The sequence below is a fragment of the Letharia lupina genome, assembly GCF_014066315.1.
Source record: "Letharia lupina isolate WasteWater1 chromosome Unknown contig_15, whole genome shotgun sequence".
NCBI classification, from domain to species: Eukaryota; Fungi; Ascomycota; class Lecanoromycetes; order Lecanorales; family Parmeliaceae; genus Letharia; species Letharia lupina.
The window spans coordinates 361,508-376,395 of NW_023502984.1; the positions used below are offsets into that span (position 1 = coordinate 361,508).

The 14,888-nt window shown below is 51.3% G+C and overlaps 7 protein-coding genes across 7 annotated transcripts; 3 read left to right on the top strand and 4 right to left on the bottom strand.

Annotated features, from left to right (window-relative positions):
- Positions 1-131: 131 nt before the first annotated feature.
- HO133_002570 (uncharacterized protein) lies at positions 132-1,782 on the bottom strand (the record flags this gene model as incomplete). Its single annotated transcript, XM_037293496.1, has 6 exons — positions 132-144; positions 215-650; positions 707-1,374; positions 1,431-1,491; positions 1,540-1,672; positions 1,741-1,782. The coding sequence occupies 6 exons, from the start codon at positions 1,780-1,782 to the stop codon at positions 132-134; spliced, it is 1,353 nt and encodes a 450-aa protein (XP_037150325.1).
- Positions 1,783-2,238: 456 nt separating this feature from the next.
- HO133_002571 (uncharacterized protein) lies at positions 2,239-3,503 on the bottom strand (the record flags this gene model as incomplete). Its single annotated transcript, XM_037293497.1, has 4 exons — positions 2,239-2,812; positions 2,872-3,347; positions 3,399-3,438; positions 3,490-3,503. The coding sequence occupies 4 exons, from the start codon at positions 3,501-3,503 to the stop codon at positions 2,239-2,241; spliced, it is 1,104 nt and encodes a 367-aa protein (XP_037150326.1).
- Positions 3,504-4,163: 660 nt separating this feature from the next.
- On the top strand, positions 4,164-4,861 carry HO133_002572 (uncharacterized protein; the record flags this gene model as incomplete). Its single annotated transcript, XM_037293498.1, is given in 2 exon segments — positions 4,164-4,405; positions 4,420-4,861. 2 exon segments carry the CDS (start codon positions 4,164-4,166, stop codon positions 4,859-4,861), a joined length of 684 nt encoding a protein of 227 aa, XP_037150327.1.
- Positions 4,862-5,208: 347 nt separating this feature from the next.
- Positions 5,209-7,013, top strand: HO133_002573 (uncharacterized protein; the record flags this gene model as incomplete). Its single annotated transcript, XM_037293499.1, has 5 exons — positions 5,209-5,322; positions 5,409-6,235; positions 6,281-6,486; positions 6,543-6,667; positions 6,723-7,013. The coding sequence occupies 5 exons, from the start codon at positions 5,209-5,211 to the stop codon at positions 7,011-7,013; spliced, it is 1,563 nt and encodes a 520-aa protein (XP_037150328.1).
- Positions 7,014-7,433: 420 nt separating this feature from the next.
- HO133_002574 (uncharacterized protein) lies at positions 7,434-8,393 on the bottom strand (the record flags this gene model as incomplete). The annotated part of the gene is made up of 2 exons (XM_037293500.1): positions 7,434-7,735; positions 7,970-8,393. The coding sequence occupies 2 exons, from the start codon at positions 8,391-8,393 to the stop codon at positions 7,434-7,436; spliced, it is 726 nt and encodes a 241-aa protein (XP_037150329.1).
- Positions 8,394-10,532: 2,139 nt separating this feature from the next.
- Positions 10,533-12,286, top strand: HO133_002575 (uncharacterized protein; the record flags this gene model as incomplete). The annotated part of the gene is made up of 5 exons (XM_037293501.1): positions 10,533-10,558; positions 10,616-10,875; positions 10,967-11,102; positions 11,180-11,726; positions 11,786-12,286. 5 exons carry the CDS (start codon positions 10,533-10,535, stop codon positions 12,284-12,286), a joined length of 1,470 nt encoding a protein of 489 aa, XP_037150330.1.
- Positions 12,287-12,764: 478 nt separating this feature from the next.
- On the bottom strand, positions 12,765-14,098 carry HO133_002576 (uncharacterized protein; the record flags this gene model as incomplete). The annotated part of the gene is made up of 4 exons (XM_037293502.1): positions 12,765-13,045; positions 13,100-13,756; positions 13,820-13,856; positions 13,955-14,098. The coding sequence occupies 4 exons, from the start codon at positions 14,096-14,098 to the stop codon at positions 12,765-12,767; spliced, it is 1,119 nt and encodes a 372-aa protein (XP_037150331.1).
- Positions 14,099-14,888: the final 790 nt, after the last annotated feature.

The window sequence follows — 14,888 nt, forward strand, 5'->3', positions numbered from 1 at the left end:
CAAACCATTTGTTGAGATGGCTCGCTCGCTAAAGTCAAAGGGGATATAGCCGTTGAAGGGCATATGCTTTTGTTTGTTCATCTCGTCGTAAATCGTGTTGAATGATTAGTAGATGGCTGTTGAGGGCAAATCTAGTAGCGGTAGCTGTAAAACGGACGTCAGTAAATGTATCGAACGAAATATCGGAATCCTTCGAAGGATGAATTGAACGTACATGTCGTTCTTGAAGGGTCCCTCGGCAGGCAGACCCAAGTATTCAGCTTGTGTCTCCGACAGCTTCGACAGCTTGACGTTGACGTGATCCAGATGCAGCAGAGCGACTTGCTCATCTAGAATCTTGGGCAGGACATAGACCCCGATTTCCTTCTTTCCAGTCTTCCCAAACTCGATGTAGCGCTTACCGAACGCCTCATCCTCGGCCTTGAACAACATAATCTGCGCGAGCACTTGGTTGGTGAAGGAGCATGACATGACGAACGAAGAGTGACCGGTAGCACATCCAAGGTTCACAAGGCGGCCCTCGGCGAGGAGTATGATGTGATGGCCGTTTTCCATGAGGTAGCGGTCGACTTGGGGCTTGATGTTTTGGACAGATTTGGCATTCTTCTTCAACCAGGCAACGTCGATCTCGATGTCAAAATGTCCGATGTCTGGGTATGAATTTAGCACCAATCCTAATCTGCAGCTTGGAATGCTCAATACTCACTGCACACAATGGCATCATTCTTCATGACCTCGAAGTGCTTGCCGAGGAGGATATCTCTGCATCCAGTCGTAGTGACGAAGATCTGACCTTCCGGTGCAGCGTCTTCCATGGTAGTGACCTGGTAGCCTGAAACGGCCGCCTGCAGAGCGTTGATAGGATCAATCTCGGTGACAATGACACGGGCACCCATGCTGTGTAAAGCCTGAGCGCATCCTTTGCCGACGTCACCGAATCCAGCGACAACGGCGACTTTGCCAGCAACCATGACATCTGTGGCACGCTTGATACCATCGATGAGAGACTCTCTGCAACCGTACAAGTTATCGAACTTGGACTTCGTAACGGAGTCGTTCACGTTGACAGCGGGTACCAGAAGACCTTTCCCCTTGAGCATTCGGTACAGGTGGTGGACACCAGTGGTCGTCTCTTCTGAAACACCGTAGCAGTCCTTGAGCATCTCAGGGTGCTTGTTGTGTACCAGCGCTGTCAGGTCTCCACCGTCATCGAGGATCAAGTTGAGGGTCTTTCCATCGTTGAAGGCTACGAGCTGTTGCTCCAAACACCAGTTGTATTCTTCCTCGGTCTCACCCTTCCAGGCGAACACTGGAGTACCTGCAGCAGCGATGGCAGCTGCAGCATGGTCTTGTGTGGAGAAGATGTTGCATGATCTAGCCCACAAACTTTAGCCTTTTTGACTCACCAAAGTAAAGAAGTGAAAACGTACGACCAAGTGACTTCGGCTCCGAGAGATGTGAGGGTTTCAATGAGAACAGCGGTCTGAATAGCTGCAATCAATCAGCACTGCCAGATGTTTCCTCCCTTGTATCGCTTACTCATGTGTAGACATCCTGCGATACGGGCGCCCTTCAGTGGCTGATCTTCTGCGTACTTTATCCGCGTGGCCATGAGACCTGGCATCTCATTTTCGGCGAGCTCAATCTCGCGACGGCCAAAGGCTGACAGTGACTAGAATGAGATAAGCATAGGTGCTATGCCTTACGAAGGCTCCAATTGGCCTTGCAAGTCATACGTACAATGTCGGCGACCTTGTACTTAGATGCTGGTGGTCCACTCATGTTTGCGGTATTGTGGAAGGTTCTGTGTGTAGAATGTCTTGGAGGGGAAATCGAAGGTAGGTAGCTTCAGTGGATTGAAGGAATAGAAGGAAATTCGAGAGCGAGGCTGGGTGTTGGTGGTGTGGTGAGAGCTGAAATCGACCGGTGGCTTGCGGCGGGCTTACTCGTTCTGAGCTCGATTTTTTCCAGCTTAGCGTCGATCTGCATCTTGCATCTTGCAGGGTTTGATGCTTCTAGTCCATTGATGGAGATATTGTGAAGCCTTCTCATTTCATTATGTGGTCAGGCTTGTCGCAGCGTTAATCATTTACTGCCCTTCAGGCTTCTCGATACCATCTTTCCCAGCATTCAGACGTAATTTAGTAGCCCGGGTTCGCTGTCTCTAACGCTACAGTACTACGAATGCATCTATTTGGAATCCGGTAGTTCCAGAACTTCACCCAGCTCGTTGGTGCCTCATGGTTCTCCAGCTCCGGGCAGAAGGTTGCCCCTAACAGCAAACATCTTCCCTGTAACCCCTGCGGCGAACCCGTCTACCTGCCTCGCATACTGCTCGACTTGCCTGCTGTTCAACAAAGTATCTAGTCTCCCTGGCTCCTGGGGTAACTTGAACAATCTCTGCCATTCATCCTCCGGTAATGGAGTCTGCTTTGCCAACGCCCTGCTCGCATTTTCCGACTTTCGCTTCGCCTGCCACGCGGTAATTTTGGTCTGTTCACGTGCAAGTTGACGTTGATAGTATTGGTAATTGTTGAGTTCGGTGTGGTGCGTCTCTATACTTTCAAGGAGGAGGTCGGTCGTCTGGGTGAGGAATGGGTCGATGGAAAGATTCAGCGAAGAAAAATTCGGTGAAAGAGGATCTGGTGTTTTCGCGAGTGAGGCGATTGTGGGCGGCTGAGACTCTTGCGCTTCTGCAGAGGGAACCGGGGAAGGCATAGAGTGTAGGAAAGAGGTTAGGAGGTGAGAGTTGTGGATTTGGACTGGAAGTTCGAGTAGGATATCTTGATAGCGGAGGTTCGATTTTTGGAGGCTGGGGTTGCGGACACGTTAGTACGTACTCGATGATAGAGAACAAAGAACTGGCAATACCTCTCGGTGGTGAATTTGGCTTCTTTATAGGCGATCATGAACGAGGGCGATAACCTAAACGCTCGTAGGCTAAGGCTTCCTTGAGAGCTTCTGCTGACATCATGGATCAAGGCCACTGTCCGCTCATTCAACTCCTTCTGATAAAAATGTTGGTTCTCGATCATGTTAAGATTCACGAAGTTGCCCAGATTTGCGCTGGTGTACCAGCCGGTATTGTTGGCATCCACGTTGACTTCTCTTAGCTTCTTGATCATTTCGTTCTGGTATGAGGCATTTGCTTTGGCTCTAGGGGCGGCTGCAGCAAGATTTGAGGCCGCATTGTTATCGTGGTGGCCATCTGTTGGGGGTACTTCGACGGTTGGGAAGGGGAAAGAGTTGGTGATTTCGAGATTTGCTGCTTTGTCCATGCCGACCAGAAAACCGGTCGCGGTTGTAGGGAAAGTCTGCGAGCAGTGTTTTATTATCTTCATGACCACCTATTACAAAATCAGCTAACGGTGCTGCATGCGCACTTGATAGACCCCTACCAATGCCTCCAATTGAACCGCCTTCAGCGGAGCATCTTTTCTACCACAGGTTAGTATTTATATGGACAAAACGGGACAGGTTCGCTCCTACATTGTGTCCGCCATGTTTGACGAGAGAATTGGTCACTTGTCCGTTAGAAGTGCTCACAAAGGCTGTGGGAATTCAACTTTGGAGTAAGAGTCGCGCGTATTTTCTGTGCGGTGATATTGATATTCCATTGCCGATGAGTCCGAGCTAAGACTAGCGTTTAATATGCCAAGAAATGTGGACCCTTGAAGCACTGGCGTTCACCATAGGCCACAAATCCACGCTCTCTCCGTTCGACATTGAGGTGGGAGGAACCGTCTTACGTAGACTACTTACGACGCGCCCAATGTTTGGAAGCCACAAGGACAATGGAGCCTGCAAGCAAACTTGATCATTCTATGGCTTTAGCTGCAAACGGAATCATTGCGGACTTAAGGTACCTCGGGTGCTATTCCCCGAAAATCGGCGTTTGGGTTATCGCGAATATCGCTGCTAAGGTAAATGTTGGGGATAAAGCCGCCCCGATGGCCGGATCTGAGGAGTTTATGGACCATCTCAAAGTCCGAACCCTACTCCAATACTTATCTATAAAGAAGCCATGTATTCCCTAATTGCTGACCTTAATAACCAGCATTTATTATCCTCATACCATAAAACATTCATCATGTACTCAGATATCATCCTCCAAACATTTGACGCCTTCCAAGCCCAACAGGTCACCTCGATGAAGGCCCACCATGTCGCCAAGAATAATACTCATCACGAGAGCGAACAGAGGCATAGGCTTCTCAATTCTTCAGGCCTTGGCCACACGCTCTCCATCCCATCACTATCTTCTTGCCGCTCGCAGCACGCCGAACGGGGAATTGGCCATTCAGGAATTGCGAAAGTCGGGCGTGCAAGCTGAGATCGACGTCGTGGAATTGGATGTTGCAAACGAGGCAAGCATCAAGGCGGCAGAGCGAAAGATTCGGAAGCGGTACGGACGACTAGATGTTCTGGTCAACAACGCTGGGATCGCGATCCTCGGAAGGCCAGACGCTCGAACATCCAAGAAAGCTACGCTCAGACCTTCAGCACCAACATTACTGGCGTTGCTCTCATGATGACCACCTTCCTACCTCTCATGAAGGAGAGCTCTCCAGACGCTCAAATCATCAACATCTCTTCTGCTCGCGCCTCTCTTCATCTATCATCAACCCGGAATCTCCCACCATCTACGGTGATCTCCTACTCGGTCAGCAAGACGGCTCTCAATGCTTTGACGGTCGAGTACGCGAAGGCAGAGCCTACTATTGCCTTTTACGCCGCTATTCCAGGCCACTGCAAGACTGCATTCAACGGTTTCAGGGGTACGAAGGATCCATTGGACGGGGCGCGAGTGGTCGTGGAGCTGGTATTGGCCGAGGAGGGGAAGTACGAGAATGGCTCTTAACAACTGGAGGGCGATGAGAAGGAGGCAAGCCGAGTGCCGTGGTAGCTCTTGATCATATGTTATGCGTTAGCAAGGCAGCACTTGTTAGAGGCCAGCTCTTCTGCGATCAATCGGAGTCAATGCATCACAGACCACCTAATACTATTGCCACGTAGGCACATTTAAAACCAAAATATGTTGACAATAGAGGGCAGAATGCCGTGAACTTGTTAAAGATGTTGACCATCGAATATTCTCATCCTTTCCACTCCACAAATCACAAATTGTGGAAAAATGTGTGACTCAGCAATTGCAACCCCCTGATCTACAAAGGTCCATGGCTGATAACCCATCAATCGTCTGTAATAATGGACTTCCTCATTCGTTTCGTACAAATCCATGAGACCTTTCGTAAGCCTGAGATCGAGGCGTTGGCCGTGCTTGCAAATGTCAATGTCGAGTTCCTATCCTACAGTGAAAGTGTATGTTTTGACTTTTCCGGCTGAAATCTTTTGTCGCATCTCTATAAAATCAGACGATGAGAACAGTCAATGTCTGATCTGTGTAGTCTCCATACTCAGTAGTCCGCCTAAAGGATGAAGCAACCGCAAAATCTCTCCTAAGCCGCAGCATCTCAAGCAAAGGGATCTACGAGCTATGGGGAAGCGGAACAGACTACGATGAGCTCCATGCAGACATTATTATGCGCACAAGAGGTCAATGGCCGCAGTATCAATCTTGCTCTTTCAGGTTTGAATTCGACACCTTCTGCGGCTCCCGAACGCTACCGGAGCAAAAAGCTATCATCGAATCTTTCAAATATATGGGTTTCAATGGCCCTATTCGTATGCGAGGTGCAGAGCTTAGTTTCACCATCTTCGAGGAGTACGAGTATGGTGTGAAAAAACCCAAACGGCTCTATCTGGGAAGCTTTATAGGCAGTAGTTCACGGCACGCAATCGTTGACTACAGTTTGAAGACCAGGGACTACATCAACACTACATCTATGGACTCGGAGCTCGCGCTATTAACCGCGAATCTCACACTCGCCGCTCCAGGAAAGATATTCTACGACCCATTTGTTGGCACAGGTAGCTTTCCGATCGCTTGCTCTCATTTCGGTGCCAGGACCATGGGATCTGACATAGACGGGCGAATGGTGAGAGGAAAGAACGGGAAAGACATTAGGACTAATTTTCGACAGTATGGATTGCTTGATAGGTATCTTGATGGCTTTATCTCGGACTTGACGCACAGCCCGCTTAGGAGAGGGAGATGGCTGGACGGTATCGTTGGTGACCCACCGTATGGTGTTAGAGAGGGTCTGAAAGTTCTGGGGACAAAGGATGGGCGTGGAAAGGAAGCTGTGTTTATCAACGGGGAGGCATCACATTTGTAAGGCTGTTTCATCTCGACAGATACAATTGCTAATCCAGGCAGACAAGACAAATATATCCCGCCAAAGAAGCCGTACAGCTTCGAAGCTATGCTAGACGACCTGCTTGATTTCGCCGCACTATCGTTGGTAGACGATGGGAGGCTTTCTCTCTGGATGCCGACCGCGAACGATGAAGATGGAATCTTAGGGATACCATCACATCCATACTTAGACTTGGTCAGCGTTTGCGTTCAGACATTCAACAAATGTATGTAGAGTGCCCCATCTCAGAGCTTGCAGGCTCTTCTGACAATTCGAACATAGGGTCTAGAAGGCTTTTGACGTACAGAAGATTGCCAGACTCTGAGATCAAAGGAGACTTGAACATGAGGCAAAGAGAAGCTGCAAAAGGAAGCAGTGCTAATGACTTGAACTCTTTTAGGAAACGAGTAAGTACTCCTCCTTCAGATATAATGGCCGTGACGTGCTGATTGATCTGGTCAGTATTTCGAAGGATTCAAAGCTTCAGGGGCAAGTGAGAATCCTCAAGAGGTGCCCGCCAGTGAGGTGGAAGGTCCGCCAGAGTCAGCAAGAACTTTCGTTCCAGATGGCCTCTTAGCTAAGAAGAAGGAACTTGAAAAGTTGAAGAACCGCGCACTGGAAAAGAATCAGGAGTTGCGTGATCTTGAGACCGCCCTTGCCCAGAAAGAAAAACAACGGAATGCAGAAATCGAAGAGCTCAGGAAAGAGCTGGGGACGGGTCGACAGTCATGGATGACAGCCGAAAAGCACTGAAAACGATGTTGGCATACCAGAACGGGCCACCCGTCGGGTCAGCGCACGGTTCTCTGAAGGGTAGATTCAGTCACGTAGTGTTCTTCGTCCATGATTCGCAAGACTTGGACCCGCCACGGGCACACGGTGCTGGACCCGATTTTCTCTCCGCTGTTCAAAACTGGCATCCTTCGGCCCAAGGTCCAAAGCAGAGACTCCTGCCTTGTTAGCCACTACACCCCTCGTTCTCCACAATACAAAGCACCAGCAAGAGGAAAGTATTGGGGACCATTCGAGAGGGTCTGGTGTCATACCACCAGAGCTCCGAAAGCTAGACAGGCTTGAAAAAATAGTCAGACACTTTGCCCGGGCCATGCATGCTCTTAACTCGTACACTCTCACAGCCTGCCATGACCCACGGAATCTCTTACTTGTACACTCTTACAGCTTACTCCTCCTTCCCGTCCCCCTCCACAACCCACCCTCATCCCCCCTCCCACCCGCACCACCAACTGCCTGCCCATCCCCAAGTAACCTCCTAACCCCCTCCTCTCCCTCCCGCCACCTAACCCTCTCCACCTCTTTCCGTACCCTCTCCCTCATCCTCCCGACCAAAACAACCGCATCGTCCTCATCCAACTCCTCCCTCTGCCCCTTCCCAAACACCGTCCAGCTCCTCGCCTTCACCTCCGGTACATCGCCGACGCGCGGTATGATATGAAAATGGACATGGGGCACGACCTCTACGCAGATTTCGGAGTCAGCACTGATTACTCGAGCTAGGAAAAGGAGTTGCAAGACAGGCCTGAGCAGTGAAAAGGTCTTCCTGCTCCCGAAACATGTCTGGCGACACAACTTCATTACCAAACAGGAAAACACAGCTCCGAAATGTACGTACGGGCCGCGCGTGCTCCTATAAAATATGAATGTCAGCCCTCGTAGTCCCATGTGCCCATTCTGACCCTCTGGGCACCCACCATTATTCTGCACGACGTTCCAATCCCCCACGTCCAGATCCGCATCTTCCCCCTCCCCAGCCTCACCTTCCCTCACAGCCCCCACAACCGCCCGGCTCACGACCCCCAACCACCGCCCCACCGCCTCCCCCTCCTCCACCCTCACATCGCCCAGTTTCTCCCGGTGCGCCCGCACGACGACCAGCACGTGCCCCCTCGATATCGGCGCGTGGTCCAGGAACGCGATCAGGTGGGGCGTGGAGAGGATGAGGTGGGCGGCCGGGGGTGTGGGGTCGGGGGACGCGGTCGTGGGGTTGGGCGTCGCGGGGGGTGGGGCGGCCGAGGTGGGGGGGAGGAGGCGGGTGGGGGAGGGGGGGTTGGCGAGGGCGATGGCGCAGAAGGGGCAGGTTGGGTTGGGGTTGGGGGGGGTGGATGGTGGGGGCATTGGATGGGGGAAGGGTTGGTGGTGGATGTTGGGGCTTGTTGGTGGGGAGATGGGAGGGGTACGGGGTATTGGGCGATGTGAATGTGATTTTTTAGGGTGGTTGGAATGATTCGGTTTGATATGCATGAAGCGAAGCTAATGTCGTTTATAAGAAGATTTTTCCTTTCTTGAAATAATTTTCGCTGCGTCTACGTATCTAGCCAAAGAGTCAACACCCTTTCGCTCATAAGCTTTCTTGATCCACGGCATGATTAGAAAGTGGGCATTCTGCCAACTCCTTCCCCTTACGGCCCCATCGTCCCCTATCACGGGCAACCACAACGCAAGCTGCCAGCAAAAGCGGCAGACTCGAGCGCTTACGACTGTTGTAGTGTCTAGGTCTCGCCACATACTATGGGTATTGAGCCGAAAGTCTCCACTGTCATTAGATATACAGACCCGACTCAGACAATGCTTAGGACTCTTACCGCCGCTACAGACTCTTTCTGGCAGCACGCCTACAAGACACGCCCTTCGTTTTGGCCAACACGATAGCATTCGTCAGCCAAGATATACACGGACAGATGAAGGACCACCGACCACGCTGCCGTGTAGAAGAAGAGGTAGAGGTCTATAGGAATGTAAGAGATTGTAGGAACAGAGGAGCATGAGAGAATGTCATTAATTGCGCATATTTTTGCGGATTTCGATCAGAAAAATCGACTCTTCTGTCAAAGGATCTCAAATAGACATGATCTTTAAAGGAATGTGTATGAAAACTATCACTTTTTGCTGGCACTGCGCCTGAATTTCTCCCTCGCAAACAAACGACGATTATTGGGAAAACTTCTTGAAGATCGGTACTATCTTCGGGCAACTGTAGGATTTCTACGATTCCATTATTCATAAGAGCTTGCGCCCTCTATGCACGAATTTTTACTACATTCTTCTACTCAGTGACGCTTGGCGAAGGGCCTGCGGTTAGAGGTCGGAAACAGTGGCGCATCTCTGATGGACATGTATGAGAGTCGTAGCAAAGTTACAAGATGTTTCGCCCATCCTTGATATATTACCTGTAAATTTTCGACTAGCGTGAAGTTCGAGATCCGATAAGGGTCTAATAACATATTTGACGCCCCCAGCCTTTAGTCCCTAGGCCCGATAGACCTTATTGCCCTTATACCCTGCGGGCTAGGTAGGTATCGTCGAAGTCACCTCGAGAAAATCACCTCAATCAATCATTTCCAAAGTTAAATTTCTAAAGGGCGCTAATCATTTTCTCTGGATAGTATTTTCGGGTACTTAGCTTAGTGATACTATAATAGCTTTATAAAATTTCTTTAATAACTCGATTTTTTCTTAGTAACGTATTCTACATGGATACGTTTGAATATAGAAATCCAAATACAATCGTTCGAAGAATATAACGTAATATAAATCTTTCGGTAGTATGGTGCTAATACTTATTTACCGCCAGTAAGCGGTCCCGCACATCAATACCGTTTAGATACGCTTACCGGAACTCATAGCCCTCCGCTAAGGTACTTCTTAGGTCCCTTACGCTTGTAATGCCGATGTCAAGCCAAATGTAGCGCGCTTGTGAGCTTTGTCGACTTCTTTCCGAGATGAGAGGCATTCGATTGCATAGTTGCTGGCGCTCAGAAGAAGTGTGTTGATTGGACATTGATGACCAGATGGAGCCACGGACTTACATTCTTGGTCCCTCTGCGCTTTCCATGCTGGTTTGTTCCAGCGCCTCCGTGAATTCCGTACCTCATGGAGGCCCGAACCGTTAGGGCAGTATTTGCAGTCAGGACCACTGCAGCCAAGAGAGCGCAGGCGGCGATGCCCATGCGCCAGCCATGAAGCTTGCGTCGACCTTTTTGCAGTCCTCTGGTAGCATATGAGTACTTAAGTAGCTGAGCCGAGAATCATTTGGCGACCTATTGATGCTAATGGTGCCTGCACTGATGAAATTCAATTGGCCAAGTCTTAGTCAGCAGTCTGCATGTTCCCCAGGGAGACTCGTGCGTCTCAGTCGGGGGTGAAGGATTAGAGTACTAAGCGAGTGCGAGCGCTTAGGGGCCGGATCTTGATTCACTGTGGGACACGGTGCTCTTCTATCCTGTAACTGAAGCCGCAGGGACAGTTTTGCAGAGCATGGCTCGCAGCATAAGCCTCGTAGCGTTTCTGACGCTATGCCTTCCCTTGGCAGTTCATGCGGTACTCAGTTTCCAGGACAGATGTATATCTTTTACGCCAGAAGCATACATATACAACAGTACCCGTCACCTGCTTACATATGTTGCCGCGGGCACGAATCTCACTCTCCCGGATAACGATCCTACGTGTGCTCGACCAAGTCAAATAGTTGCAGTGGATATCTGTCGTGTGGGACTGTCCATACCAACATCGAACAGATCCAGTATATCATTCGAACTATGGCTTCCGGAAGACTGGAGCCACCGATTCCTAGTCACGGGTAATGGAGGCATAGACGGGTGTGAGTTTTTCCTTTCCTTTTCTTCGTACTGCAGGGCGTGGTGCGGTAATGATGTTATTGTTTGAGTGAGAGCACTGATGAGTCAATATAGGTATCAAATATGAGGATCTCGCGTACACTACGCAAAACAACTTTGCCTCTGTTGGCTCGAATAACGGTCATAATGGCACCACTGCTATTACAATGTACCATAACCCGGATGTTGTTACCGATTTTGCTTGGAGATCGTGCGTTGTCCTCGTTTGTTGCCTTACGCTTCCCTTGTACACGTCACCGAGGGTCGCTAACCTTGTCCATCTTGAAGCCTTCACACGATTACTGTCGCTGGCAAGAAACTAACCAACCTCTTCTATGACAAGGCTTATAAGAAGTCCTATTACCTCGGATGCTCCCTTGGAGGACGTCAAGGTATAAAAGCCGCTGACATGTTTCCGGGTGATTTCGATGGCATTGTAGCAGGCTCTCCTGCCCTGGACTTCAACAATCTGCAATCCTGGAGAGCGAGTTTCTTTCCCATCACCGGTTCCGCCAATTCTTCCGGTTTTATTTCGACGGCATCCTGGACGACTCTGATACATGACGAAGTCCTAAAGCAGTGTGATGGCCTTGATGGCGTCATGGACGGTATCATCGAGGATCCCAACCTGTGCAGCTTCCGTCCCGAAGCACTGCTGTGTGCAAAGAACGCTTCTACAAACTGTTTAACGTCAACCCAGGTGGAAACGGTCCGGAAGATATTCAGCCCCTTTTACGGGGAGGATGGGAACCTTATCTACCCCGCGATGCAGCCTGGCAGTGAAATCCTGGCCGCCGAGAACTTGTACGCCGGAAAGCCATTCAGCTACTCCGAGGTAACGAACATCCCAAAAGAGGTTCTCCGGCACCCTCGCTAACACTTCCCCCCCTTCAGAGCTGGTTCAAATACGTCGTTTACGACCCCTCCTGGAACGCGGCCACCTTCGACATCCACGACGCCGCCAAAGCCGAGACCCTCAATCCCTCCGACATCCGAACCTGGCCCGACCGCCTCTGCGGGTTCCGCAACCGGGGCGGCAAGATGCTCCTCTACCACGGCGGTCAGGACAACCAGATCACCAGCTTCGACACCGAGCGCTTCTACGACCGCCTCTCGCGCGGGACGCCGGCACCTTCCGACGCGCTGGATGCCTTCTTCCGCTTCTTCCGCGTCCCGGGCATGTACCACTGCAACTCGGGCCCGGGGGGCTGGGTCATGGGCCAGGGCGGCGGGGCGTCGGCGGCGGGCGTGCCGTTTGCGAGGGCCAACAACGTGCTGGCGGCGTTGGTGCACTGGGTGGAGAATGGCACCGCGGTGGACGATATCGTGGGGACTAAGTTTGTGAATGACAGCGTGGAACTGGGGGTGGACTTTCGGCATCGGCATTGCAGGTGAGGCTGTTGGGATTACATGTACTAGTACGACGGGAGATGCTGATGACGGTCTAGGTATCCGTCACGGAGCACCTACGTAGGGGGGGATTCTAAATCGCTGTCGAGCTGGCAATGTCTGTAGTCACGAGGGTTGCTAATGAATGGAGAGAGGATGTACGACTAGGATTGGCTTCTGCGTCCGGTGCGGGACAGTGTTGCGTCAAGGGGGAAACAGAGCGAGTATCTAAATTCGACTCCTATTACAGGAAGCCACTCTGTTTCCTATAACCTATCCCAGCATCTGTCATACGTCTTTTTTTCCCCCGGTTGAGAAATGCCCCAAGCCCACATTCAGGGACTTCTGCCCATGGCAGCCACACAGGCTTGACCAGTCCGACATCGTATAGACAATAGGCACCTTTATCGATGTAAGATCGCGGACCGTTTGCAGCACTCACAGAAGGTAGCCCAAGGCCAGATGACCGGGTTAAGGGAGTCCATCACAGCAGGTCTTTAGGCGTGACCACACGGGTCGAGCCGGGATGACTTTCCAGCTCCAAATCGACGGTCCGGACGATGCCTTTATCCCGCGGTGCGCTCGCGACCCGGGAGGATATCGTGTCGGAATCGCTCCTCGCGGAGGACAGGCCGGGGAAGCGACAGGACGTCCGGACGGCGTTGTGGATGGCCTCGAAGCAGGGACGCATGACGATGAGACACGCGGCGATGATGCCGACGTCCATCTCGACGATGGCGATGGTCAACGGGTTGACATTGGCCCCTGGGAGATTGTTAAAAAATCACCGGGCGGGAATGCGGCGGAAGGGAGCGAAACTTGCACTGCGGGTCGGTCCCGGTCGCGGGATCCGGGTATACCATGAGGACCAGCCTGGCGATCGTGCAACCCGTGTGACTGCGGTGGGATCAGCGGGCTGTCCGGTCGGTTGTCTCGGGGGCACACCGCCACTTACACCATGCCCAGAAGGATCAGTCCCATGAGTTCCGTGACTTCGGGCCGGGTGCGCCGCATCTTGCCGAGCGCGGGCAGAGGGGTCGCGATCACCAGGACGCTGGTGACGATGTTGGCGGCCGCGGTGTAGAAACGGAAGTTGTCGAGGTCGATACAGGTTCCCGGCTGCTTGGGATGCCATGATTTGGATACGGGAGTGCACTGGAAGATGCTGACGAAGAAAGCCGGTACGTAATAACCGACGATGAGGAGAGTCGTGCCATATGTCACCATGCGCGTGGCTCGGATCAGGCGGGAGTTGGCCTTCTTGAAAATGTGGAAATAAATGAGGCAGATGGAGAGTTTCGTCGACATTGTGGTCAATTTGAAGAACACCTGGTTCAGCCAAAGAAGCTGGAAGTAATTCAGAGCTTTGCACAAGCTTTGCACGTAACGAGCGGCTCACTTTCAGTGGCTCTGGCGAAGAGCGAATGCGCACCGAGAGATCTCGGTTGTGATGGCCATAGCCCCATTGCGTGACGCCTGAAGATGAACATCAGCATTGATCACATTGAAGGAGATAGTCGCAAAGGCGATACAACTCACAGGCTGCATTGAAAGCATCCTGGGCGAGCGATGAAACCTGTCACGACATCATCAGCCTCGACGGCCAACATTCCGAGGCTACGGATCCATGCATTATCTTCCGCCATGCGAGGTAGGTGGCAGAGCACGACTTACTAGTGCGACTGCAAGAACCCAGTCTGAAGTGGATGTTTTCCTAGTGTAGAGACGAAAGCTGATTCGGAGGGTGACAAAACAGAAAGTGGCGATGCCAAACGCAAGCACGTTGGAAGTCAGAATCGAGCCCCGATCTTCTTCCATTTTGCTGACTTTGACGGTACCTATGGCTTCGTGGACTGCTTGGAAGTGTGAGGGGAGTGGAGGGGGGGTTAAAGAAAAAAGAGGTCGGACACCGATAGAATGGAAGTTCAAGAAGCAGCCTTGTCGTTTTGCTCTTTCTTCTTTCAGCAGATATAAATAGGCGAGAGGAACGGCTGCAACTGTCCGCACTCTTTACAAATCCGTCTTGGTTGGAGCGCGTATTCCGTACATGAAGACATGCTCCAGTGGTATTGTATCTCTCTTATCATCTCGATACTGCCACCACTGCTGCTAGGAGGGATGGAATGAATAGTCTTCGTTTCCACCCAGGACTTTGGAGACGTTTGGGTACGCTCCCATCGGCAGGGATTCAGCAATGAGCCTCCCCCTCCGCCAAAACATTTCTGTACCAGAAACCGGAAAGTTTGGTATGATGGAAGTCATTCCTCCAACCACAAGTAGACTCCGATACCCCGCACCATTGATACCGCAACACGGCTACCAAATGTCAGATATCAAAGGGCTGCGAAATGCTAATCATGCACATGACCACAGTCTCGTAGAACCCTACCACATCTCTTGCCCTGTTCCAGACTCGATTCATGGTTGCGGTGTAGAAGACCACGGAGCGATCCTCTGCAAGGTACTCTTACCGCCGGAAAATTCATCCTCTTGGCTCGGAAGTAGCCACCAATCGATGCCGGTTATGGTATCATCAATGTACAGTTAGAACAGTCCAGTCGGTGGGTATATTCGTGCTGGACCCCCAAGAAGATTCACTTCTCGGCTG